The sequence below is a fragment of the Sparus aurata genome, chromosome 21 (assembly GCF_900880675.1).
Source record: "Sparus aurata chromosome 21, fSpaAur1.1, whole genome shotgun sequence".
Taxonomy (NCBI): domain Eukaryota; kingdom Metazoa; phylum Chordata; class Actinopteri; order Spariformes; family Sparidae; genus Sparus; species Sparus aurata.
The window spans coordinates 9,359,704-9,383,830 of NC_044207.1; the positions used below are offsets into that span (position 1 = coordinate 9,359,704).

At 41.8% G+C, this 24,127-nt stretch overlaps 3 protein-coding genes across 4 annotated transcripts; 2 read left to right on the top strand and 1 right to left on the bottom strand.

Moving 5' to 3' along the window:
- Positions 1 to 787: 787 nt before the first annotated feature.
- LOC115572177 (cysteine/serine-rich nuclear protein 2-like) lies at positions 788 to 8,066 on the top strand. The gene is made up of 5 exons (XM_030402007.1): positions 788 to 945; positions 3,430 to 3,644; positions 5,553 to 5,815; positions 5,896 to 6,198; positions 6,486 to 8,066. Exons 2-5 carry the CDS (start codon positions 3,431 to 3,433, stop codon positions 7,455 to 7,457), a joined length of 1,752 nt encoding a protein of 583 aa, XP_030257867.1. The 5' UTR covers positions 788 to 945; position 3,430; the 3' UTR covers positions 7,458 to 8,066.
- Positions 8,067 to 9,150: 1,084 nt separating this feature from the next.
- On the top strand, positions 9,151 to 14,912 carry gorasp1a (golgi reassembly stacking protein 1a). The gene is made up of 9 exons (XM_030402008.1): positions 9,151 to 9,334; positions 10,069 to 10,149; positions 10,234 to 10,437; positions 10,552 to 10,638; positions 10,757 to 10,887; positions 11,270 to 11,402; positions 11,592 to 11,700; positions 12,050 to 12,193; positions 12,283 to 14,912. Exons 1-9 carry the CDS (start codon positions 9,272 to 9,274, stop codon positions 12,768 to 12,770), a joined length of 1,440 nt encoding a protein of 479 aa, XP_030257868.1. The 5' UTR covers positions 9,151 to 9,271; the 3' UTR covers positions 12,771 to 14,912.
- LOC115572176 (WD repeat-containing protein 48) lies at positions 14,182 to 23,434 on the bottom strand. Of its 2 annotated transcripts, none has more exons than XM_030402006.1 (18): positions 23,311 to 23,434; positions 22,456 to 22,596; positions 22,240 to 22,315; positions 21,914 to 22,126; positions 21,664 to 21,752; positions 20,391 to 20,492; positions 20,082 to 20,306; positions 19,635 to 19,709; positions 19,252 to 19,354; positions 19,064 to 19,161; positions 18,509 to 18,616; positions 18,321 to 18,417; positions 18,142 to 18,237; positions 17,476 to 17,581; positions 17,231 to 17,318; positions 16,122 to 16,198; positions 15,819 to 16,011; positions 14,182 to 15,719 (listed from the first exon to the last, which is right to left on the bottom strand). In XM_030402006.1, exons 1-18 carry the CDS (start codon positions 23,356 to 23,358, stop codon positions 15,624 to 15,626), a joined length of 2,031 nt encoding a protein of 676 aa, XP_030257866.1. In that variant the 5' UTR covers positions 23,359 to 23,434; the 3' UTR covers positions 14,182 to 15,623. The 2 variants fall into 2 exon arrangements, with proteins under 2 accessions (XP_030257866.1, XP_030257865.1); XM_030402005.1 differs by having other exon boundaries at positions 22,240 to 22,318.
- Positions 23,435 to 24,127: the final 693 nt, after the last annotated feature.

A 24,127-nucleotide genomic window follows, 5' to 3' on the forward strand; every position in this document is an offset into this window, starting at 1 on the left:
AACAATAGCTGAAACCTGTCTACTCCCACTATTTTGCCCACCCTCAAAAATATCAGTGTGTTACTTTGTTTCATTGGATAACAAAACGATAAAGGCTATCTTATGAGCCACATTTTACACATTAGCACGTGTTTCTAACTCGTTTATCATGCTGGCAGATTGCCCTCTGATAAACACCAGGTGCACGTTTAAAGGTTATTTATTTACCACCACATCACTGTTTGTCACAGTGCGATGTGAACACAACAGACAGAGATCTGTGGGCAGTAGTGACAGCTCAGAGCGTCTCCTGCCTCTGCATGTGTCACTGTCTGCGTCAAGAGAAGTCAGGGGAGCGACGGAGAGGACTTACGTGAGGCGAGATGGTTCCGCTCCTTTTCACTTCCGGCTTCGTTGGGCAGAAGAGCTCGTGTTAGCCTGATAACTGTGATGATGAACAGCAACCATTGGCACACAGTAGCTAGACATGATCAGAATGAGGCAAAAAGCTGAAAGTGGCTTTTTCCCCCCCAAGCTTGAGTGCATTAACATAGTTTGGTTTGATCTTAACAAGTCACCTGATTTTTAGAACGAACGCCATGATCACAGTCTCAAGCTAGGTTTCATTAGAGTGAGAATCACTAAAAAGCATTGTTACTCTTTCGTGAACTGGACTATCATGTACCTGTTAATCTACTAATAGCTTATATTTGACCTTTCCTACGGAATCGCTAGCCACCCTGACAGTTGTACGCATGCGTGGAGACTGAGTAGGCTGCACTATCTTGCTGCTGGCTGTCGTGTCTCTGGGAGCTCCCCAGCCAGTCCTCTCATGTTCGCACTGGTACTACTGTGAAGCTTTACATAAACAGAGGGACACACACAGCTGGCAGGACCGCGGATAAGAGCCACAACTTCGTGTCAGTTTCAGCCTTCGTTTGTTATTATGCTGCCTTTTACTTCTTGGTGAGTAACTACCGAAAAACCACTGTAACATTGCTCCCACAGTGTTTCCGTTCGTATTTACTGTGGCTCACTTAGTGACCTTATCGTGTTTCTGTTTATCACTTCGAGTTGCGTTTATCTAGAATCACGCAGCCTGTAATTCTGTGTAATGTGGGCAATTACCCGAGCGTGACTGTTAATTTTTCTGTAAATGCTCTGTTTCACGAAGCTCCGGGGAGCCTAAAATTAGTACTAATGTTTAAACAAAGTTCCCATCACAAAGATAAGGACTCTACTCAGTGTCTGAAGCAGCAGAGGAACTTTGCTGTGGTTTAAATGGGACTGTCAGTGTGTCTGTCTGTCACGGGCAGAGAGAGGGGAGGTGTTGTGGCTGACATGATCGCCGTGTGTCTCCGCCAGGGGTGAAGAGGTCAGCAGCCTAATGACTGTTGTTAGTCCGGACAGGAAACGACTCGTGCACTCCCTCCAGTGAAAAACCTGCCATGACATCCGCGCGACATTCCTGGAGGGATGCAAAGTGTGTTTGAACTCAGTGGGGAAGTGATTGTGAACTTATTCTGCGTCATGGTAGTTTGTTTTCCCCGATGCCGTCACGGTAAAAATGCCCTACAATCTATTCTTATCTACTGTAGTATATTAATACAGTATAACCCCCCCCCCCCCCACACACACACACACACACACACACACACGTGAACGCGCACGTGGACTGTGTGCCTCTGCTGCTTTGAACCTCTAAATTATTGATGTGCTCTCAGTGGATACGCACATGGACACTAAGCTCTGTGGACACTGTCAGATAGTAAATGTAATAAATATGACATAACTGGGAGGAGAGCTAAAATACTACTGCTGCAATGCAGCATTAATTAGATCCTGTTAGTTGAGAAATGTTAAACACCATGTAGATGATTTCCAGCTGAGATGAATCCTACCCTATGCAGCAGAGGGTTGTACAGTGTAAACAGTGTGATGGGATGGCACAAGGATCTGTCTCTTGTTTCACCTCTTATTTTCTGACGGATCCAGGAAGTTCCTCACTCAGAGTGCACACACACACATACACATTGTTTCTGTTTGCTTGCTACCGCCAATCAGAAACCTCTTTTCTTGTGGATTCAGCACAAGCGTGGATAACTGCATCGCAGTGGCAGAGAAGAGGGCAGTCAGTGGTTTATATCGTGTTTTACTCACTATGAGGAATGACGCTGTTTGGCCTGTGCACTCTGTCTTTCAGAAAGCACACATGCTGTACTGTTTTCCGTGGCTCGTATGAGGTTGAGCGTTCCCTACCCTCCTCTCTGGGATTTGAGGGGAGGTCAGTCTAAATCCTGGTCAGCTGCTTGTATTAATGTCACTTATTGTTATTATTGAACCATGATGGATCTTGAGGTCAATCAGGTCTGATTTTGTTTGGAGCCAGAAAGAAGAGTAGAGGTTTTATGTGATTGTACTCAGTTTGCAGACTTTAAAGATTTAAACCTGAGTGATTTGACAGCTTTGTGTGATTCTTACTGCAGTTAAAAAAATATCTTGACCAGCCCAGAGCTCAAATAATTATATTGTTAAGTTGATCTGCAGAAAATTAACCTGCAAAAGTCATTGCTTGAAGAAAAAAATTATCCAAAATGCTTTGATTCCAGCTTCCCAAATGTGAATATTTGATGTTTTCTTCAACTGTCATGGTATTAATAATTTTTTTTCAATTCACTATGTTGGTAAATCAGTTTATACGCACAGATGTACATAACACACTATGTTGGACTTGAATAATAACAACACAGCAACACAACTCGTGATTAGAACATTTTCTCTTCCACTCAGTAGCTTCAAACAGCCCTGCTAAGGGTTTGTTACCCTGAAATTACTCATGTTTGGATTTATTTTCCATGTTCACATCCAAAAATAGCAGCCACTTGAACCAATACACCCCCCGGTCCTCAGCAGGCAGTCATTGGACGGTCCGTTTCCACGTATTCTTCACAAAAAACTTGAGGAATCATTGGAATGTTAATTACTCTGTGGGGAAAAGAAAAAGAGCTTTTTTTTTTTTCTAACGCTCTCAAGTGCTCAGCTGGTTGTGAGCAAAAGTAGGACTTCAGTTCATACTTGTGCTCTTATGAAGCATCAGTTTGCTGGATAATCACTATCAAGATGTAATTAGACTAAGCAAACTTGTGCCCTGAAACCGGCTCGACCGGCGGCTTCCTACAGGAACGACCTCTCGTTCCTCCAGATGTCGTTGTCAAAAGCTGTTTACATTTACAAGGAAACGCATCATGGTTGTTAGAGAATTGTTATCTCATTAATAAATCATTACATGATGCCTCATTTCATGTTCCCGGGTTGGGAATGCTGCTGTGCGGACAAAGCCACACGTTGCATGACATGTTTTCTGCCCCTTCCTGTACTGAACTGTGCATTTTTCGCCACGGTATGATAAATATTTAAACCAGGGTCCCTTTTTTGTGTGTGTTCACGCAGAATGTATGTCAACCACCACAGCCAAACAATGAGGGGCATCCTGAAGAGAAAGTTTACGGAGGTAGATGACTCCTCCTCCTCCTCCTCCTCCTCCTCTCCTCCGTCCTCCCTCTCCTCCCCTGCCTCCTCAGAGTGGGAGTCCGACGGGGAGAGCAGCCCCTCTGACAACCAGGACTTCACACCTCACAGCCCGTCTTCACCCACCAGTTTACCCAGTAAGTTCAAAACCCCACGGCCGAATGTGTTTTCCACTCTTTCAAATAATGCAGACCTCCTCTTTATCTGGCCGTTTTCCCATCAGTGTTTTTTAGGAGTGTCTTATCAGCCTGCAGCAGCACTGGCATGAAGACGCTAACCTTAGGGCGGCACTTGATATTGCACATTGAACGACTCGCCTCTGGACTGTCTGTGTGGTTGGGTGGAGTGATGATTTGCCTGAGCAATAGGATGTTGTGGAATCAATTTGAATAGCAAGGCCTCTTTAAACAAGTCCTATCTAATGGCCTTATTAAGATAACACAAAGCTGCAGAGAGGCCACACAGTGACAAAGTATTCTTCATTTGTTGTTGTTGTTATACAGCCTAAAACCTTATGTGTAACAGCTTCAGGCTTGTTATTCTGAGCCCAATACCAAGTCACAATAGAGTCATGGTGCGAACAGTGCCCCAGTGTGGAGCTTTATAGACACACAGAGAGCAGCTGAGATGAGCTTAGTCAGCTGGTCTCAGTTGTTTACTGAATGTAGGAACAAGACTTCAGCTTTGGTTCTGTGTGAAGGTCAGATCATTCTGTGAAACTGTCAACCCAAACTGTAACCTGATGGATACTGAGGACCAAACCAGCAGAATAAGCCCATAGACTGTATGTTCTGGTAAACCTTCAAAGAACAGCTGTCAAAGCCCGGTTTACTTCACTGCTCTTTGTACTGTTGTTGTGTCCACTGTTGCCATGGACCTATTACTTGGTATTTCCTGTCCACATGTACGTTAAACTTCTGACCCAAGTGACTGCAGTGAAGCACCTGTAGTGTGTCACCTAGTGGCCGCTCAGAGAGCTACAAAAGACAAAACAGACAAAGAGTTCAGGGCCTGTATTTATTGGGTTTCCAGGCCCGTGTTCTATTACTCATAGGACCATTACATTTAGTATTCAAGAAAAAGATTTAGTGTGTCTCCAAGACAGAGTATATCAAATTCTGTATGTCGAAAATACCAGGATGTTGTACTGCGTCTGGTCGCATTTTGCAGTATGCAAGCCAGCTTGTCTGGCTTTTCTGACCCAGAATCCTCAGTGCAGCAGAAGATATATCACAGTAATCGAGCTGCTGACAGAGCACAGACTGATGAATCATCAGTACGTATTAAAGCTAAAAAGAAAAAGTATGCGATTTGGAGCAAAGCATGGGAAAACTTGAAGTTTAATTAAAATAAATAACTCCCACAGTACCTCAAAGTAGGACTCGAGATTAATTTATGCTTCCTGCACTGACATTCAGCTGGGTGGTCGACTCTTGCCAGGAGAGTGTGGCGTCACTATTTTACAGTGTTTAGGGAGTAAAGATGACCTATTGCAGTTTTTATGGTTGTAGTTTGGCGTATTAGACAGTGGCAACGTGTGGTCATCATGTCAAAATCCTTTCTGTAGTGTCTGTAATGTTTTTGGAAATAATGAACACCATCATGAAAGGAGCTTCCAAAATATTAAAACCCCCCCAAAAATGTATTAAACTGAACATGGGTGGGACAAACTGGACAGTGTTAGTTTAAACCTGAATTTGATATGGGTTGATCAGAAGTTGCTATATTTTTTTTTTCATGAGAAAACTATTTAAAGGAGAGCCTCAGTTTTGAAACAAGAGTTCAATAACTATGTAATATAATATATTGTATGTATAGTTATATCGTTTTCATATCAATTTGAATAAACTTAACCCAGCTACCAATTTTCCCTCATCACAAGTAAAGACTCTTGATAAATATGGCATTAGAACTGGACTGCTCTCACAGACATGCCCATGTGTTCACAGTACATTGTTAAGGTCCTACTTGTTAATGTAGAATATTGTCACTGTAAAACTGGACCTCATAGTTGTTCTCGTTGTGTCTTTCTCTAACACAACCAGTTTGCCCCATCCTGAAGAGGCCCAAGCTTGCAGGCACACAGAGCACCGTGCGCTTTGACCAGGTGACGGTGTTCAGTTTCCCACGCTGCCAAGGCTTCACCAGTGTGCCCAGCCATGGAGGCGCCACCCTGGGCATGACCCGGAGGCACAGCACCCTCCAAAGCTACACAGTGGCGGAGCATGCATTGGAGCGACAGCACAGGCGCAGGGAGAGGCTCAGAGAGAGACTGAGACAAGAGAGGCTCGAGGCACTGAAACACAAAGTGAGTGCACTTCATTTCTAGATTAGTCCGCATTGCTCTACACAGCAGTCGTTTTACCTTATCTGTTGTGTTGATTCCAGTTGATCACCAGCGGGGCCATTGACCAGAGAGAAGCAGACCAGCTCACGGTGGATCAGATCCCAGGTGGAGACACTGACGTCCATGTCAGTGACGCTGAGCTGGAGGATGGATGTTTCCTTCAGCCGTACTCCTCAAGGCAGCGGCAGGCTCTCCTGCAGGCAGCGGGGGTGAAGCGCATAGACCGGGAGGAGAAGAGGCAGCTTCACGCCCTGCGTCTGTCCAGGGCGGACTGTGGATGTGACTGCCAAGGCTTTTGTGAGCCAGAGACCTGCGCATGCAGTCTGGCAGGCATCAAGTGTCAGGTAAGACACTTACACTAAGAACTGCTTTATTGGAATCTTGCAAATAACCTTCTAATTTATCGGCCCAAAACACATTTTAGCGGCAATCGTTCATTAGCGGCAATCATTCTGTAGAGATCGTCAATAATATTAGCTAATATAATTTGAAAATAACAAGAGTATGAGAATTATCACGGTTGACAGTCCGCGGCCATCTTGTCTGCAGTCCGAAACAATCGAGCATCACTGGTGTCAGTGCACTGTAAAGTTCCCACAGCGCTGATTTTGACTTTTTTTTGTACACACAGGTGGACCGCTTAAACTTCCCATGTGGTTGCAGTAAGGACGGCTGTGGAAACACTCAGGGGCGCATTGAGTTCAACTCCAGACGTGTGCAGACTCATTACATCCACACTGCCATGAGACTCGACCTGGAGAGGCGACTGCAAAACAAAACACTGAGCCAAGAGGACCAATCAGGACATCCAGAGGACCTTCAAGAGTACGTGGACCAGGAGGAGGCCGATGCAGTGCAGAGCGCACAAGACAAGAGCTGCCCCTTTGGGTTCACAATGGAGGAGGATGGTCTTCCTCTCACCATGCCTGAAACACCTGCCTTTCACTTCACGCCAGAGCGGCTGGTGGTGGAGGAGAACAGCTGCAGCAGCGACATGACCGAGTCCTCTTGTTCCTCCTCGGACTCTGACACAGGAGGATGCCTTAATGCGAGTCAGAGTCTTCCTGAAGTTGATGGAGGTTTGTCACGTGCCCTCAACATCTGTGACAATGGTAACTACTCAGCGTGCGGCCAGCTGGGGCACACAGGAGAGCCACTCATGCAGCACAGCAGCAGCACACCCACTGACAGTATGGGACCACTGACAACCAACACATTCACAGACAATATGAGCAGGGCCTCACTGACAGATTACCTCGATGAGAACGCAAATCAAGCCAGAGACTTCTTTGATGATGACTCTCTTGAGGGATTCCCCAAAACCCCCTCCCCCACCGTGGACTACTCCTCAGGCAGGTACATGGACCTGAGTCTCTCCTCGGACTCCGACCTCGAGTTCTTTGACAGCGACTACACATCTGGACCTCTGCACAGCTCTTTCAAACTGCACAGACCCTCGGACAGCTTTTTCCACATGCAGTTGTTCAGCTCTGTTGATCTGCCACAGTACGAGTCGAGCACCTACCTCCTGGAGTCTCTGATCGGTCTGACTGAATCGAGCCCAGAGCAAGGTTACGCAGTCAACAGTACTCAACTTTTATAGCTGATTTAAGGCAATCTAGTGACATAACAAGAAACTGTATAAGATAATTTAATGTATAAAGCACTGCTTTTATGTATTTCTATGAATATTTCAATGTACAAAGAATGATTGGTAAAATATTTTTTCTTAGCTGTATATTTTTCTATTGTCTCAAAATAATTTTGCCTTTGTTTCAGAGAAACTACACTTGAGTAATTAATATATGTCTTTTTTTGTATTTCCTGAACCTATATAATGATCTCTGACATGTTATTTAATGTCTTATACCATGGCCACAGAGAGTATTGGGATTGGTCGGAGGACACATTTTTACAAGATAAAACTAATGTCTGGAAAATCCTGTTGGTTATTTTTATTTTAAAGATCACACATTTCCTATTTTAAATCTGGCCATGGTATAAGCAGGATAATCCACTGTGACACAAGCAGTAATGGAAAAAATAACATTTTCAACCTCTGGGTTGTGTTTCATTATAATTTTTTTTCAGAACTGCCCAGTTAAGCACGGATTATCCTGTATAGGCCTATAAGAAAAACATATGGTTGGAATATTTCTGTACTTGAGTAATGAAAATAAACATTTTTATTTATTTATTTACTAGTTTCAAATGAATTCAATGAGTGCTACTTTTCTATCCATCCCCAGTGTCACATTATAGGAGCAACAATGATAATGGCATTCATGGGAGATACATTTCAGTGTTTTGTCTTGTCTTAATATCATTGAATGTGGTTTGTGATTCGTATAGTGCAGAGCCAAGAGGACAAACTAAAATGTATTTTTCCGTTGGCTTCTGTTATCATACACTAAAATGTCATTCAGTGTAGTCTCAGTGCATTTGGCCTCTATATGACTTTATTGACAGGACAGATTGAGATATTGCAGGAAACAGGATAAGAGAGAGGGGGAGTGACATGCAGCAAAGGGCCCCAGGCCGGGACTAGAACCCAGGGCCACTGCAGCGAGGACAAATCCTCTGTACATCAGAGACCCGCTCAACCAACTGAGCTAAATGGTGCTAAATGTACTCAGGTACTGTACTTAAATATGATTTTACAATGCTTGTACTTATACATGCTCTGGGCAAATATTGTAATTTTTACACCACTACATTAATTTGACAACTTTAGCTACTAGTTAATTTACAGATTGCATTTATTTTCATATGGAAATAGATTTTTAAAAGGATGGATTCTAATATCTGGAAAAATGCCGAAACCCTGATCAAAAATTCCGATAAGTGGATAAGTCGTCGACCCATAGGACATAGTATGTACATACATGAAAATATATTTGTAATTTACTTTCACTTGTACTTTTGATACTAAAGTACATTTAGTATCAGATACTTTAAGACTTTAAGTCAAGTACTATTTGTATGGGTCACTTTTACAAAATAAATAATTTACACAATATTCTTACATTACTTCTCAGATTTTTTTATTTATTTATTTATAACATTGCACAGAATATTATGCTACTCTGCCTTTGTAATTAATCAACATACATAAAACCATTTCAGTATTTAAGTGTGCTAATGTGGAGCAGATGTAGGTACTTTGTTCAAACTAGGAAGTAACATAAATTGAAATAGCCAAGTAAAGTACAAATATGTCAAAATTATTCATGAGTAGAGACGAAGCAGCTCCACCAGCATTTGTGTATGTGCGCATGCGTGTTGGCGTTCGATACCAGCGATGCTCGATAGTTTTGGACTGCAGACAAGATGGCTGCGGACTGTCAACCGTAGTAATTCTCGCATTCTTTGTATTTTCTAATAATATTTGCTAATATTTGAAAGCTCCTGGCAGAAATGGGTTTATCACAGAGTGCAGAAGTGTCCGAAGGAGGAACCTATGGATACCATGTGCACGGCGTAAGAATTATTCAGCTTTTTTTTGTATTTGGAACAGCGTGTACTGCAGCTTATGATGAGATGTTACTGTATGCTAACACAGACAGCTAGCTAAGTAGTGGATGCAAACCCACCGGCGGTAAAAGCTGATGAGGTGGCACTGTTTACCTTTTTAGTCAAAGGTGACACAATGTGTAGGGGGAACTTTATTTGTTCATTCAATAAAAAGCGTGTAACTTTTCGCAAACAAAATCTTACAGCAGTCCTGAATCCACTGAGCTATTTTTATTTTTTTAACAAAGTCGCTGAATACAAGATGAGTAAACTGTAACAGTTAATGTAAAGGTGTTCAGCATGCGGACATATTAAAGAGAAGAGAATACGAATAGATGAATCACCTTACTGCAACATTTTCTTGGTGTTACAACATATAGAATGACTGTACATTAAATTATAGCAGAGCAGAAATTATTAATCGATTAACTGATTTATCGATAGAGAGTTCAAAGGAAAAGGCAAGACACATTTTAGGTTCACGATTCTCAAATGGTAAGATGTGTTTAATGTATTTATATGATTGTAACTGAATATTTATTTATTCATTTGTTTATTTATTACCGTTGCTTAAAAAAAAAAAAACTAAACTAGTTGTTTATTCATTGTTTAGTTTGTTCACAAGTTTTGAACAGGGAACTGTAATTCTATTAAAGATGAAGCTCCACAAGTAATTGCGACACTGGTGTTGTTTTTGACAGGTGCAGCCGAGTTCCCCTGCAGAAGAGGCCGGACTGCAGCCCTTCTTTGACTTTATTCTGTCTCTGGACAACAAAAGACTAGTAAGTTCAATGGTTGTCTATTATAAGCAGAGTTAGAGAGTGGAGTTACCTACTGTTTTGACTCCTTCCATTGATGTTCACCAGAATGAGGAGAATGAGCTGCTCAAGGAGCTTCTTAAGGCCAACATGGAGAGGGCGGTGAAGATGGAGGTGTACAGCACGAAAACCACCAGAGTTCGTGAGCTGGAGGTGGTTCCCAGTAACATGTGGGGAGGACAGGGCCTGCTCGGTGCCAGTGTTCGCTTCTGCAGCTACCAAGGAGCCAATGAGAATGTCTGGCATGTTCTGGTGAGGTTCTTCGTCAGTAACAAGGAAACCAAAGCAGATGACCTAACTCTGATTTGAACTTCTCATTACCCCACTTTATTTGCTTTTTGTTTGCTAACAATTCCATTCCTGTAGGATGTGGAAGCCAGTTCACCTGCTGCGCTGGCAGGGCTTCAGCCGCATAGTGACTACATTGTTGGAGCAGATCAAGTGCTGCAAGATGTAAGATGCGTTATTGTCAGCGTTTAGCTCTGATACTTTGAGATACGAATCCTGTCTTTGAATTAGAAGTACTTTTGGAAGATGAGTTGTAGTTACATTCCGAGTTGTTCGTTTCTAGTCAGAAGACTTCTTCTCGCTGATTGAGGCCCATGAAGGGAAGCCCCTGAAGCTGCTGGTGTACAACACACAAACAGACACCTGCAGGGAGGTGGTGGTCACACCAAATGGAGCGTGGGGTGGAGAGGGCAGGTACGTGACAATACACAAAGTATTCAGGGTGACTTACTGGAGAAAACCTCTGCTTTTCACCTTTAATATGTTAATTGTTTTGCCTTTGGGCAGTTTGGGCTACTCAAGATAACATTCACTCCTTTCCATTTCAATGAAGAACAAAACAGTTTGCCCACAATGCCTGTGTTTGGTGTCAAAGAGAAAGAGAAAAGTGCATACAGATCAGTTCTCTTCTGTTCTGTTGTCTGGTGTTTGGTTTATTCAAATAGATCAACCGTTGAGGTCATTTACAATAAAGCTTTTTTACATTACACAGTATTCATTTATATGGCTAAAAAATGAATTATTTAATGCATGTGTTATAAATGGTGTTAAATCATTCCAAAATGTTTGCTCTTAGTTTGGGTTGTGGCATTGGTTACGGCTACTTGCACCGGATCCCAGTACTTCCTGAAGCATCGACGGCAAAGCCTCCCACCCCTGTTCCTGAGGAGGAACCGGCTCCAGAGCTCCCAACACATGGATTCACAGAGGTACACCTGAATCCACTTTACTACGATAACAGCCGCAACTGATGATTCATTTCACTTTTAATGAACTACTTCTTTCAGCATTATCATTTGTCTGTTTTGCTGCTATTGTAGCTATTTACTTACTTAGTGTACTGTGACATCAGATCAAATTGTTGGTAGTAGCAGCTTTTTTCCCCGTTTGTGTTCCAGGCACCTTTGATGGCACCTTCAAGCCAAAGTGAAGATGTGTTGGACCTGGAGCAGGTCGCCCTGCAGGAAGCTCCTCTACCTCCACCTATCCAGAGAGTCATGGACCCAGGTCAGTTCAGATACACATATGGCTTTAGAGGATGTTGATGTACTCTACATGTGTGTCTCTTTGGTGGGGATGGCCAGCAGTAGTCTATCAATATCATCATTTGAGACTATATATCAATATCAAGGTATTTGGTCAAATATATTGTGATTTTTGATTTTGTTGCCCAATTATTGCATTTCTGAAGCGCTTTTGAGAAGATTTCTAAGTAATGAGATATTTGTGATTAGTTTATCGCAATATCGACTAATGAATATGGCTTTTTTTATCTGAAGACCATACTGCTCAGCCCTGCTCTTTTGCATCTCACTGTATATATAAAAGTCTTCCTGGCCTGTGTGTTCTCCTCAAGGTTTCTCAGACTCTGAAGTGGCGGTGATGACCCCTGACACTGCAGATTTGGTGGACAGACTCGAACTGTCCATGTCATCCATCGACATGACCAACACCGCACTGGCTATGCACGAGGAGAAGGAAGGTGAAATCTCCGGTGTTGGTAAGTAGGACCAGCAGCAGTTCATAACAGTTACTTGGCATTTTCTTTTGGAAAGAGCATTGACTATGCTTGTATTTCCTGTCGTACAGAGGAGCTCGAGGACAGTGTGCTGCTGTCATCGTCAACAGAAAACCAGACTGACCCACAAGAGCTGAGCTCTCAGGCAGCCATGGACCTCACTTCTGCTCTGGCTTCCAATGACACTTTGTCAGATTCAGGCATCCCACCAGCTGAACCGTCTCACCTGCTCACAGAGTCTACAGACGAACCCGTCTCTCTCTGTGAGTCTAGCAACAGCCCAAGCCCACCTATGGGTGCATTGTCTCCCCTTGTAGAGTCTCCCGAGCCTCCTGCTGAACCCCCTGTTCCAGCTGAGGACCCGCCCTGTCCATCTCCCGTCGATCTCCTCCAGTCCTCTGCTGTGAATGAGGTGACGGTGGATGATTCGCCTGCGCCAGATGTCGAGGATGAAACGGCGCCAGTGGAGGAGTCAGACGAGCTTGTACATGTGGCTGATGCTCATCACTGCAGCCATGAGAGTGATGAGGAGGAACCAGAAGAGACACCTCTTGAGTAAGCTTGAATCAGGCCATGGAAATGCAAAGTGAAGTTGACAATCACTGGGGCTTTTTTAAAGAAATAGTTGATAGGAAATACACACTGTCTGATTAGCTACACTACAGAAACCAGCTAAAGCATAAGCATATAAGTAAAAAAACACTTTCAGGCACAGTCTGTAGGAACATCCGATTTGTTTTATGTGTAAATTTAAAGTTACTGCTCATTTGTACGCCAAGAAGGTTTTAATGTAATGCTTCTGTGCTTGGTGCAAAATTAGATTTTACGGGTGACGAGACTTTGGAACACAAAAGTGATGAATACTTGAACACTTCCAAAGGTAAACACATGCATTTACTACAGAAAAGCACAGCTGCACCTTAATATCCAGAAACACTATCAGATTTTTTGAAGCTACCAGACTGTTGGCAGCAAATAATCATTCACACAATACAGCTTTTAAAAATGGAGGACTTTTACTGTAGTACATGGCCTGTGTATTAGATTTTTAACTGTTTTTAATGTTATGAGGGAAATATTTGTCGACTTGTGCTGTGTGAAACCAGTCAGTACAAGTTTTAACATCAGTTTTGAAAAGGTCATTATGTTTTAAAGGTGCACTATTTAGTTTTGGGGAAGGTATTTCAATCAGAAGAGAAATCATCGACTGATTTTATTTTATACCTAAACTGAATACCTTTAATGACAACACAATTTTATCCCGTTTTACTTTGTTCACATTTGGCGGACCCTGACACCTTTCTCACTTCAGCAGTGTTCTGGGGACCTTATTTTCCTCTGAGAACATCTTGTTTACTCAGTTAAGGAAAAAGAAATGTGTATTGTTCCCTCATTAATGTTGTAAATACTAAAATCCTGAGTCTGAATTCATTCTCCAAAACTACATAGTGCCCCTTTAAACACTTTGTATTCAGCCATGCAGTTTGTGATCTTTTTGCAAAGAGTTTTACTGCCTGTATTTTTAGAATTATGTCCCCATGTCTCCTTCAACACTCTTATTTTGTAATTTTGGTGATCTATGCAACAGTAGACGAGCACTGTGTACACCCAGTAGATGACAGACCTTTCATATAGAGTATGGAAGAAGTCTGATAACAGTGATGCTGCTGTTGAGTTAATCGTTTTGTTTTTTCTAGGGGGCTTCTTAATGTTTTTCACAGTCAAAGTGGGTGCTAGTATGTAAAATAAGGAAAAGTATTTTTGCAGATATTTTATCAAGTAATCATATGTTTTATTAGGAATGAGTGGAGAGTCTTTTGATGAATGTGAAACGGGTGAATCTTTCGATGGTTAAACAATCATATCACTTGACTTAAAAAAAAAAAGTTGTCCCTTGTTTTTCTTAATTCACACTCATCAGCTGAACACATTACAACTCAACAAACATCGACTTATAATCCTCATATCTGTCATTGTTAAACCATTCCAATTTATTTCTTCCAATGCCTAAAATATACATATTTCACAAATTATTACAACAAGGGATATTGCAGTGTTATGGCCCAATTTTGGTACCCATCGTGTTTTTTGGCCAATTAGAGCTCACTCGATGCATCCCCATTATGGCGTTTAACACACTCATCATGGCAAAAAGTAACGGCAGAAAATTTACAATGAGAGGATTTGTTGTTCTGCTTGGTGACACCAAGAGAGAAATGGTGATTACCATTTATTTCACTTTGGTGAATTTCCCACAGTGGTTGAATATTTATATGTTCTCTTGGATGAGATTCCCCTTCAAGTTATATTCATGTTGTTTCATTGAACTCCTATAGAATCTAAAATGAAATATACATTTGGAACAGCCCTCACTGTCATCAAAGTCACTGCTCATGAGCCAAGCACAGAGCATGTAAGCACAAGTTATTGTTAAAGATACATACCTTATAATATATAATTTCCCGATTGCTAAGATGACTTGGACGACTACTAACATTCTTAAACTGCAGTTTCTGGGTTGTAGTGAATACAACAGATGCAATTTTCAACATCCAAGTCAAATTACCTTCACGATCATGAATGTGTGCTCTAGGGATTTGGAAAATATAACAGTTTGTTTTCAGTAAGCTGTACAACAACACAATAAAACTGCTGCAAAACAAAAAGTCACTTAAATCAAAAAATGTTGTACATGTATTTACAAAAAAAAAAAGAACATTCAGTCCATTGAGAACAGCACAGCTAAACATAAATGACAAAGACAAGTGCTTCCGTCAATGAGGTTCAAGCTCTGCAGTAATTAGATGTCTAAGCTGAGGTTAAGTTCAAGTTAAGATGACGACAAAACAGAGGAGGACTGTGACGCTACCCAGAGACCGAGTGTACTCCCAAACTGGTGATACAGCTGAGACGGGTGTGGAGTGTTTGTAGAACAAGGACAGTTTCTGGAATGTACTAGAACAAACAAACAGTCTACTACATCCATGTGCACACACACACTCTTGGACACAAACATGTACTGTAACTTCAGTCGCTTCAAAAAAAAGATGCCAATCAGAAGGAAAGAATAAACATAGCAGTCAAAGAAAAGAAGAAAAAAAAAAGAAAGAAATTGGTGAGCGCTGGAGAAAACGGTCCATTCTCTTGATTCTTGTCAAACTGTAAAAAAGAGAAAAGAAAGAAAGAAAAGAAACACTACGGACCACTCTTTTTTCCCAGGTGTCTCTTGGCTGCTCCGGCCTGTTCTGGTCAGTTCCCTATGATACACCGTGAGTCACGTCCTCACAAATTTTACTGGATTCTCATTGATGCTGCGACTCTGGACCACACAATGGGGTTTTAGGGTACTACATGTCAGAGGTGGGTGGTGATTGGCAAATGACGAAAGGTCCCGTTTTAAAAATTGTGACTTTCACGTGGACTTCTGCCTATAGTGAAGCGTCAAGTCCCCTCCGCTCTTCCAGATAAAATGTTTAACTGTTCGCAGGTCCATGTTGGGATCTAGAACCTGGTCAGAAGATAAAAGAGTAAAAGATTAATTTAATGAACAATGACCGAGAATGCACAAGCTTTACTCAAGGTATACACACAAAGACACCATGCGCACCTGGTCTTGACACATTAGTTCGATCTTCTCCTCAGCCAGCATTGCCATGTCCTCCTCCTTCTCCTGCTCCCCAGGCTTATCGTTGGCTGACGAGCTGGTGGTCTGAGACTCGTTGTCTAGGTTGATGATCTTCTCGTAGACGTGCTCCATCACCTTCCTCACCTGGAGCATGTCGCTGGCCGAGAGGCGGTCCCTGCAGAACACACAGCAGGTAAAATCAGCTCTCAATAGGCAGGCAGCAACACAGATCTGCAGCGTCACAGAATCGAAGGAAATACGATGAAGAGTGAACATGAAACTCACTTCTTTAGAGTTTTTGCACCAGAGGAAGAATGGGGCTGGAGGTAGAACGGGATTTTGTTGAACTTGGGCATATTTTTCTGAAATAAAAGAGGAAAGATAAAACATGTGAATCAAAAAATAATAATGGGAGGATCAAACTGTGAGTGCACATGATGTATCACAGAGATGCTAAAGAATTAATAAAATACAGTGACACAGCCCTTTAACTCACTTGAATAGATCATAACCATCATTAATGTTCTTAGTGACAACTGTGTACCTACTTTGACTATGAAGCATAAATGTCTGCTGTTACCAGGTCTATGGAGGTACTTAAGAAGTACCTGTATTGTGTTCTTACACTGAAAAAGCACCATCTTTTACCCCCAAAAAGTCCCTGCTCCAGAAGTACAGGAACCTTGTGTGGGTGGGGTTTGCAGTCGAGTACTTGCAGCACTGTATTTCCACAAGCATGTTTAAAAATCTGCAGCCGCAAACCAGTTTGTTTTTGTTAACTGTGCTTTGACACATCAACGTGTAATTAAAAGATTAAAGCACATGGCAGATGGGCTGACAGTCACCATTGTAAATCTTAGCAAAAAAATGACGTGTAAAAGCAGCCGTCACTTATTCATTTATCACCTGATTAATTTGCCTCATTTTCGCAGCTCTTACGACTGCAGTGGAAACGCAGGAATAAGTAATCTTAAATTCATTGGAAAGTAGTTCCTGGGCCAAAAAAATCTGGGTGCTTTAGGTAGATTAATTACAGAGGCTCAACTGACTCAATAATAAATATCATCTTTAACAACAGGAAAGGGCAGACTTTGATGCTTAGCAACAAAAGCATTCATGATTTCATATGTTAAGGTATAAGATGGCAAACTGATAGTTTGGTAAAAGTCAGTGAGAATGGGTTTCAAACCACCAATGTCACACTGAAAAAAATGTATTTTGTTTGCTTCTCTGAGTAAAAAAAGCTTAAATAAACGCAAAAAGCAACACAAATAGGTGATCAGATCACAAACAATCACATGATCCCCCAAATTGGAAATTGTAGTATTTCAGCTGTGGTCAATTTGACTTCATCTTAATCAACTATTGTAAAATTAAGATCGAATTGTACTCACATCTACAGTTATATCAATAACCCACTGTGGGACTGTCTCATTCAGCAGCATGGACTCAGTCTCTCCACCTGAATCTCTACATAGCAACCTGCAACACAAAACACAGGAGCAATTAAGGGATGCAATAAATCATTCAACAAATAACATGCGTGTTTATTACACTCATAAATTACGTTGCAAGGCCCACCGCAGCACTCTCAATTTACATTTAACCTGCAATGATGTGGATGTCAGTGAATCATTACCTAAACAGAGTTCTGCCTCCTGCTTCCCCAAAGATGACAGGCGTGTGTGGTGGCACTTGGAAATATCCATTTCCCTTCTGGACCCTGTTCTCCTGCTCTCCGTTCACTGAGGGCACAAGAACACAATCCAATTGTAAGACACTGAAACACAATGAATGGCGCTTTAGACACCCGGCACTCATTTACAACAGCAGGAAATGATGTCAAGTGGAGCGATGGATACAAACATTTAAGTTCCCAGAGCATCACTGTAGAGGTTTGCTTGATTTAGTTTCATGAAAGTCTTGCAAAGCCAGACCAATCTCCCCAGCACTGGAGAAAGGTCTGGGTGCACCAATTATATCAGTCTGGGATGAAAAACATGCTCATCCCATGCTCATCCCATACCCATACCAATCACATTGTGCTGAGCAGCTCTTAACCCCAGATGCGATGATGCCCCTTCAAAATAGTGCCGGGGAACACTTAGTTTGCAAGTTTGCAACCAAGTGTTTTCGGTTTTTAGTGTGTCAGCTAAAAACTTGGAGGTTGCCGCTGTATGAAAACAATACACACAGATAGCGGAGGAATGGTGGGAATAGGCACCCACTGACAGGCTTTATCCCAACAGTCTTGACTGGTAAATCAGACGAGTTTCATAAGGACGCAGCAGTGGCTGGTTCTCACCATGGTTAACCTCGTTCTCTTCCTCGTCCATGGGGTTGATGCGAGTTCTGGGCCAGAACTCCAGCAGAGCCTGGAGCAGCAGTCCACCCAGGTTTACTACAGAAATGAGGTTAGCAAGTTAGCAGTTGGGAAATATACCGTTTTTTTCCCTTTAATATGAAATGGGTCAGATATCTTACACTTTGGGTCGGATCCATCAGAGCTTGAAAATCCAGCATCCTTTGCAGACACCCAGGCAGCGAAGCAGTCACTCTCATCCAATGTGATAGTGAGCATCTATTCAAAGAGAAGAAGAGCGATGAGATTACTAACCAGTCGCCAGCAGCTGATGGATAATAAGTTCTTGTGTTTTCAGGTTTGGACTCACCCCAGTTTTCAGATCTACAGAGAACCAGTTTGGCACATAGACCATCTTGAAGCGCTTTTTAATCTCTTCGTCAAATTCCACTTTCCCCAAGTCTTCCCCCTTGCAAGCCTGAAGGTAAAACAACCCATTAAGTGAGAACAGAGTTCCCCACCTTCTTAAACATTAAACTCTCTCAAATTCAAGGACCCAGCACAGCATCGTTTGAGACACAGATCAAGGTCGTTTACTGTAAACAACACTGAGACATTCTCACAGACAACAATTGCCAGCAACAGAACAAAACGCAAATGTATTCATTCAGTTATCCATTCATTCTAAAATTGAGATGTGAAAGTGAGGTTTATTGGGAAACAATGATGTCATTTTCCACAGCAAACCCTGATTAAAACCACAAGTATCACCAGGAGTAAACACTGATGATCCTCATCTGAATTCGCTGTGGTGTGACTTGTAAGAGCATCATTTTGACTAAAAGAATCAATATGGTTTTACAAATAAATGGCAGATGCAATCACACTGTAACATACCTACAAATCAGTACAATTCTGGGTTTACCTTTAGGACGTCCCAAAAAGCCACATTGTTGTTGGTGTCTTTGGTGAGTATGTGCCTTTTGTCATTCAGGATGTGGCACTGGATGATACTGGCTCCTCCTGCAAACACAACACAGAATTATATTTCATAAAATGCCATAGAGGACAAAACAGAAGATAGTGTCGTTTTAGATATATTTAAATGTTTACCCTTGATGACTTGCTCTGGCTGAGTGCACAGTGGTGTCAGAGGGGTCGTGCAGTCATTGTCATACTCCCCTGATGATCTGAAGTTGTGCATTCCCTTTAGAGACTGCACACACAGGAAATAATCATTGCAGATTATGCTGGATTTTAAAAATCACGTCCTCACTCTTCCTTGCAGCAACAGCTGTGATTAATGTAATGCAATTATCTTTTTTGTATCACCCACATTATCACAAAGCTGCTTTAAATTCTTAGACAAATTACTGGAGGATTACAGCTGAATAGCATTAGGCGTGGCCACACGCACAAGTCTCCATCTACACTGTTTCCCGGACTCATTATGTTGACAGTCGAGCAGTGATCTCAGAGGTGTCACGCATGCTTACCCATTTATTAACGGATGACTTGGTGGTGGAGACCCAGATTGCTGGAGGTGGGTCAGCAGATCTGTCCAGTTCCATCTGAGCAAAAGAGAAAGATGGCAAAAGGTTGAATGAATGCACATGGTTTTGCTATAAGCACCAGAACCACTGAAGAGTACAGGGTCATTATTGTTTTTTTGCTTTGTTTTAATGAAATACAATAAAGTACAACTTTTATTCTAATAAGTGCTGTCACTTCTCAATGGAAACAAAACAAAGAATTGTGCATGTGAAATAAAGAATGACTTAAACTTAAATAAGAACACCCAGTATTGACATCTACACCATAAAGTGACACCAATAGTCAATGTACGGACAAAAAAAATGTATTTTAAAAATTATTATTTTTAAACTTGTTCATTATATTCTATAAACAAAACCGTAAATGTGTTCTAGGTTGGAGCTTCTTACTTTGAGCACCGGGGCCTTCTCCTCACAGATGAGAACACGGATGTCTGGGTTACGCAGGTCAGTGCAGTAGATCTTCTTGTCTCTGCCTCCAGAATAGACGTGTGTGAAGGCCTCATTGACCTGCAGGGCCCAAACCCCTTCGTCGTGCACCCGGTAGGTGGCGATACACCTCTGCTGGCCGAGTGACCACAGGCGGATGGTCCCGTCTGAACTGCCTGACAGACACTGGAGAAGGACAGCAGCTTCAGATTTTTTAATTCCTCAGTTTAGCAGTGGCCACTGCAGTATATCTGAGATTTGTAAACTCACCTGAGTGCCATCTCGATTCAGCAGCAACGACTTGACATTGTCTGTGTGACCCTTTAGCTTCATCAGTTTTGCACATGTCCGAGGATCCCACACTCGCAGAACCTGAAGAAGTAATAATAAAGGGAGGACATGAAAATGGGCACATCTTTACTAAATTCAAATGCACACTAGAACCAGATTACAGAGACTAAACAAGGCATGGTAATATTTTAAGCAAAGCATTTTTAGGGTTTTAAAAAGGGACTGAACACCTATTATAACCCCAGTTCACATTATTTGTTATGTCATCTAATTATTGTTGTCACAGCCTCGACGAAGCCTCTTAGGAAAATCTCAGAGAGGGGAGGAAAAGGAGAAAACTTGTAGAACTGGATCACTAGATCATTTGAAAAAGGTTTGATATGGTTACCGACACCAAAACCCTGACTTAAATACGCTCTTGAATGTTTCTTTTTCAACACCAATTATAGGAAATCTTTTTTAACAAAAGATTACATTACACAAGGAGTGGTTAGCCCCGTCTCTGGGCGTTACCCATTTCCTGCAGCCAATCACCAGCATTGTGAGATCTTGGCACAGCAGGTACACAGGCTTATTGGCTCGCTCACACTTATGAGATTAAGTCATTTGAAAAATACTGAAATTGGAAATCAGATGACAAGACATTTTTCGATATTCAATAATATTGAGGCAATTTGGTTGGTGTCATTAAAGGATTAAAGTTACATACCCAACCCTAGCAACTTGCATGTGTCATTTTCTCACTCTGGCAAAAATAAGGAGCACTTTGCCATGCCAAATTCTTCCCAAAACTGGCAATAACACTGGCTTCATCTCATTATAATCTGTAATCCTTGGCTCTTCAGATCCTGCAATACTGCAGTAAAGAAGACCTGTCCATATGCCGTTTTTGCTTTTATACACTAAACTGAACAACCTTTTTTGTACAGACGTCCATTCGTCTTTGTTTTGTACATTTTATCCACAAGGGCGAAGCAGAGTAAGGGCACAACATTTCTGCCTTGAACAGGCTGTGTTAAAGAGACTTTAGTGGAATCCAGACAACATGCAAGAATCAAACTAAGACACAAAAACTCCACAATAATTCAAGATTTTTGAGTTATTTTCTGTATATGTATTATCTGAGGACATTCTCAATCAAGCTGCAGGATGAATAAACACCCCAGATAAAGTATTAATATTACAGGTGTCCTTTTTATCTAGTGTACTTGAACTAATAGTGTGCATATATGCGTGTGTGAGCCACCCAAACCTTTTCTGTGGATCCAGATACGATGACTGTGCCCATCTGGTTCATAGCCAGACTGTAGATGGAGTCCTTGTTCCCACTCAGTGACGAGGCTATTAGGGGAGACAAATTACATTTAGTCTATAGGTACAGAATATATCCCAGAGAAACCTATCCGCTATTACAGAACAATTGTCAGTGTAAATGTGCAATAATCAGAACCACACAGTATATATGGACCAGAAATGGGCAAACAGAAACAAACAATACTTACTGGTGACAGTGTTGTTGGAAGCAGTGAGTGCCGTTAGTGTGTTCACATCCCAAAGAAAGATCTGCCGGTCCAGACCTGCGGATGCCACAAGCTCCTTGTCCTTAGCATAGGCCAGCGCTTTCACGTAGTCCTTGTGTGTTCGTAACGTCGACATACAAAATCCTTTGTGCGCATTCCATACTTTGACTGTTGTATCTGACGAGGCAGAGATCACTGAAACGGAAGACCGTGAAAAGTGCATCAAATCGATCTGTTGGCCAGAACAGTAGGGATGCTAAACAATGCCTTAACCCTGAATAACAAAAGCTGTCTGTAATTAAACTTACATGTTTTTCCATTGCAACAGAGAACTATGTCATTGACCCAATCTGTGTGATGCTCCATCGAGGCAATGTATGGGTCCTGCTGCAATCACAGAAGAGAGAAGTTAAGACAAATCCACTGTTGTATATAATAGAAAAATTATGCCTATGACAATACAGCTGCACAACCACATTGAGAGTGAACATTTCAATATAAATGAAGAATCCAAGAAGCTCTACTTTGTGCTGGTAGACGCTCCATATCCGGATGATCGAGTCTCGTCCAGCAGTGAAGAGCCGGTTAAGCGCAGGGTCTAGCTGGAGTGCGTTCACCCCGTTTCGATTGTACTTCTCCACCTCATCTCTAATGACATAGGACACCTGAAACACAGAGGAGAGAGTGAGAAGTGAGGTCAGGCTCTTATCGCGAACACATCTGGTTTTTCCTGTAAAACAGAGCTTTTCTATGCTGAGGCTTTATATTTATTGCAGCTAACGATTAAGTTTCGTGCACTTACGTTGAAAGGACACGCAGACTAGGTTGAAAATATTTTTTAACTAAATGACACATATTTTGGGAAATAATCCCGGTTGGTTGATATCACGCATGGTCAAATTCAGTGGTTCAACAATGCTTTCTTTTGGTATTAATGTATACTGGTAGAGTCCACTACAGAACCAACGAGACACGTACGTTTTTCCAGCAAATAGACCGAGCCCAAATCCAGTGTAGCTTAGCTACCATCAACGCCGTGCTAGCATAAAAATGCTTCTACGACAGCGCATGGAATATTTGTGCTAACTGGTGAACTTGGTAGTTGTGTTAAAACGTATGCAAAACGTACTTATATGATAACTGTTTATAAAAGCATGTAATGATTTTGACGCCAGCGTTAGCAGAAGACGCTAACAAGTAGCTAACGTGAGTTTAGCTAGCTAGATTAGCCGGCTTGAGTCATGACTCATAACAGCAACTCTGCCGTCTGCGGGCGGTTATTGCTGTCCGTCAAGTATCCGTGAAGCACTTTAGAGAGCTGAGGAACCTAACGTGGCAGCTGACAGACACTTTGCAATGATGCAACTACTGTAATTTACCTGTACTTTTCTCCGCCCAGCAGCATTTTGCCTGTGATGCGTGGCCATCTTGCATGTTGACAGTCAATTCATGTGATGCTACATCCGGAAAAAAAAGGCAACATATGCACCTGGGCTTTATGGGTAATGTGGTTTTGACAGTGTCCTCTAGTTTCACTGTGCAATGTCTCCCAGAGGATGTGAGCATTTACAGTAACAAGGATGAGAGCATGGGAGACCAGAGAAATGCACAAAGTGAATAAAGGCATCTCAATTTAAACATTTAAATCATCAAAGGGTGGAGTTTGCCTTTACTGAGCAACTTCCTGCCAACAGTTGTTTTACATTGTTTAGGTACAAAACATTTTAACATACATTTAGACACTGTCAGATTTACAAAAGACCATCAGGGCACCTCTTGTGTCACACACAGACACACATCAGACACACACAGGTAAACACAAAGCATGTCTTTAAACCATTTGGCAGGGGTGCTCAAAGTGGGGGCCCGCCATCATGTTTCATTCTGCCAGATGTTTCAAGAAATAATAATAAACTAAAAAAAAAAAAAAAAAACAGGCCTAAAATGAATCGCTAATATGTAGGATCCCCAATTATTAATTGTTTTTCATCATCATCTGCACAGGTAGTCAGTCAATTAATGGAACTTGGGATCTTAATGCCATTTTGCATTTCAGCATTATAAAACAAGACAATCGGTGTTTGTGTTTTTGCTGAATAAAATGCGAAAAGCCGCAGTGGATTATTATAAGATATATGGTACAGCCCTGTCATTCAGCAAAAATCCACTGCAAACCCAGCCCGTTCTTACAAAAGT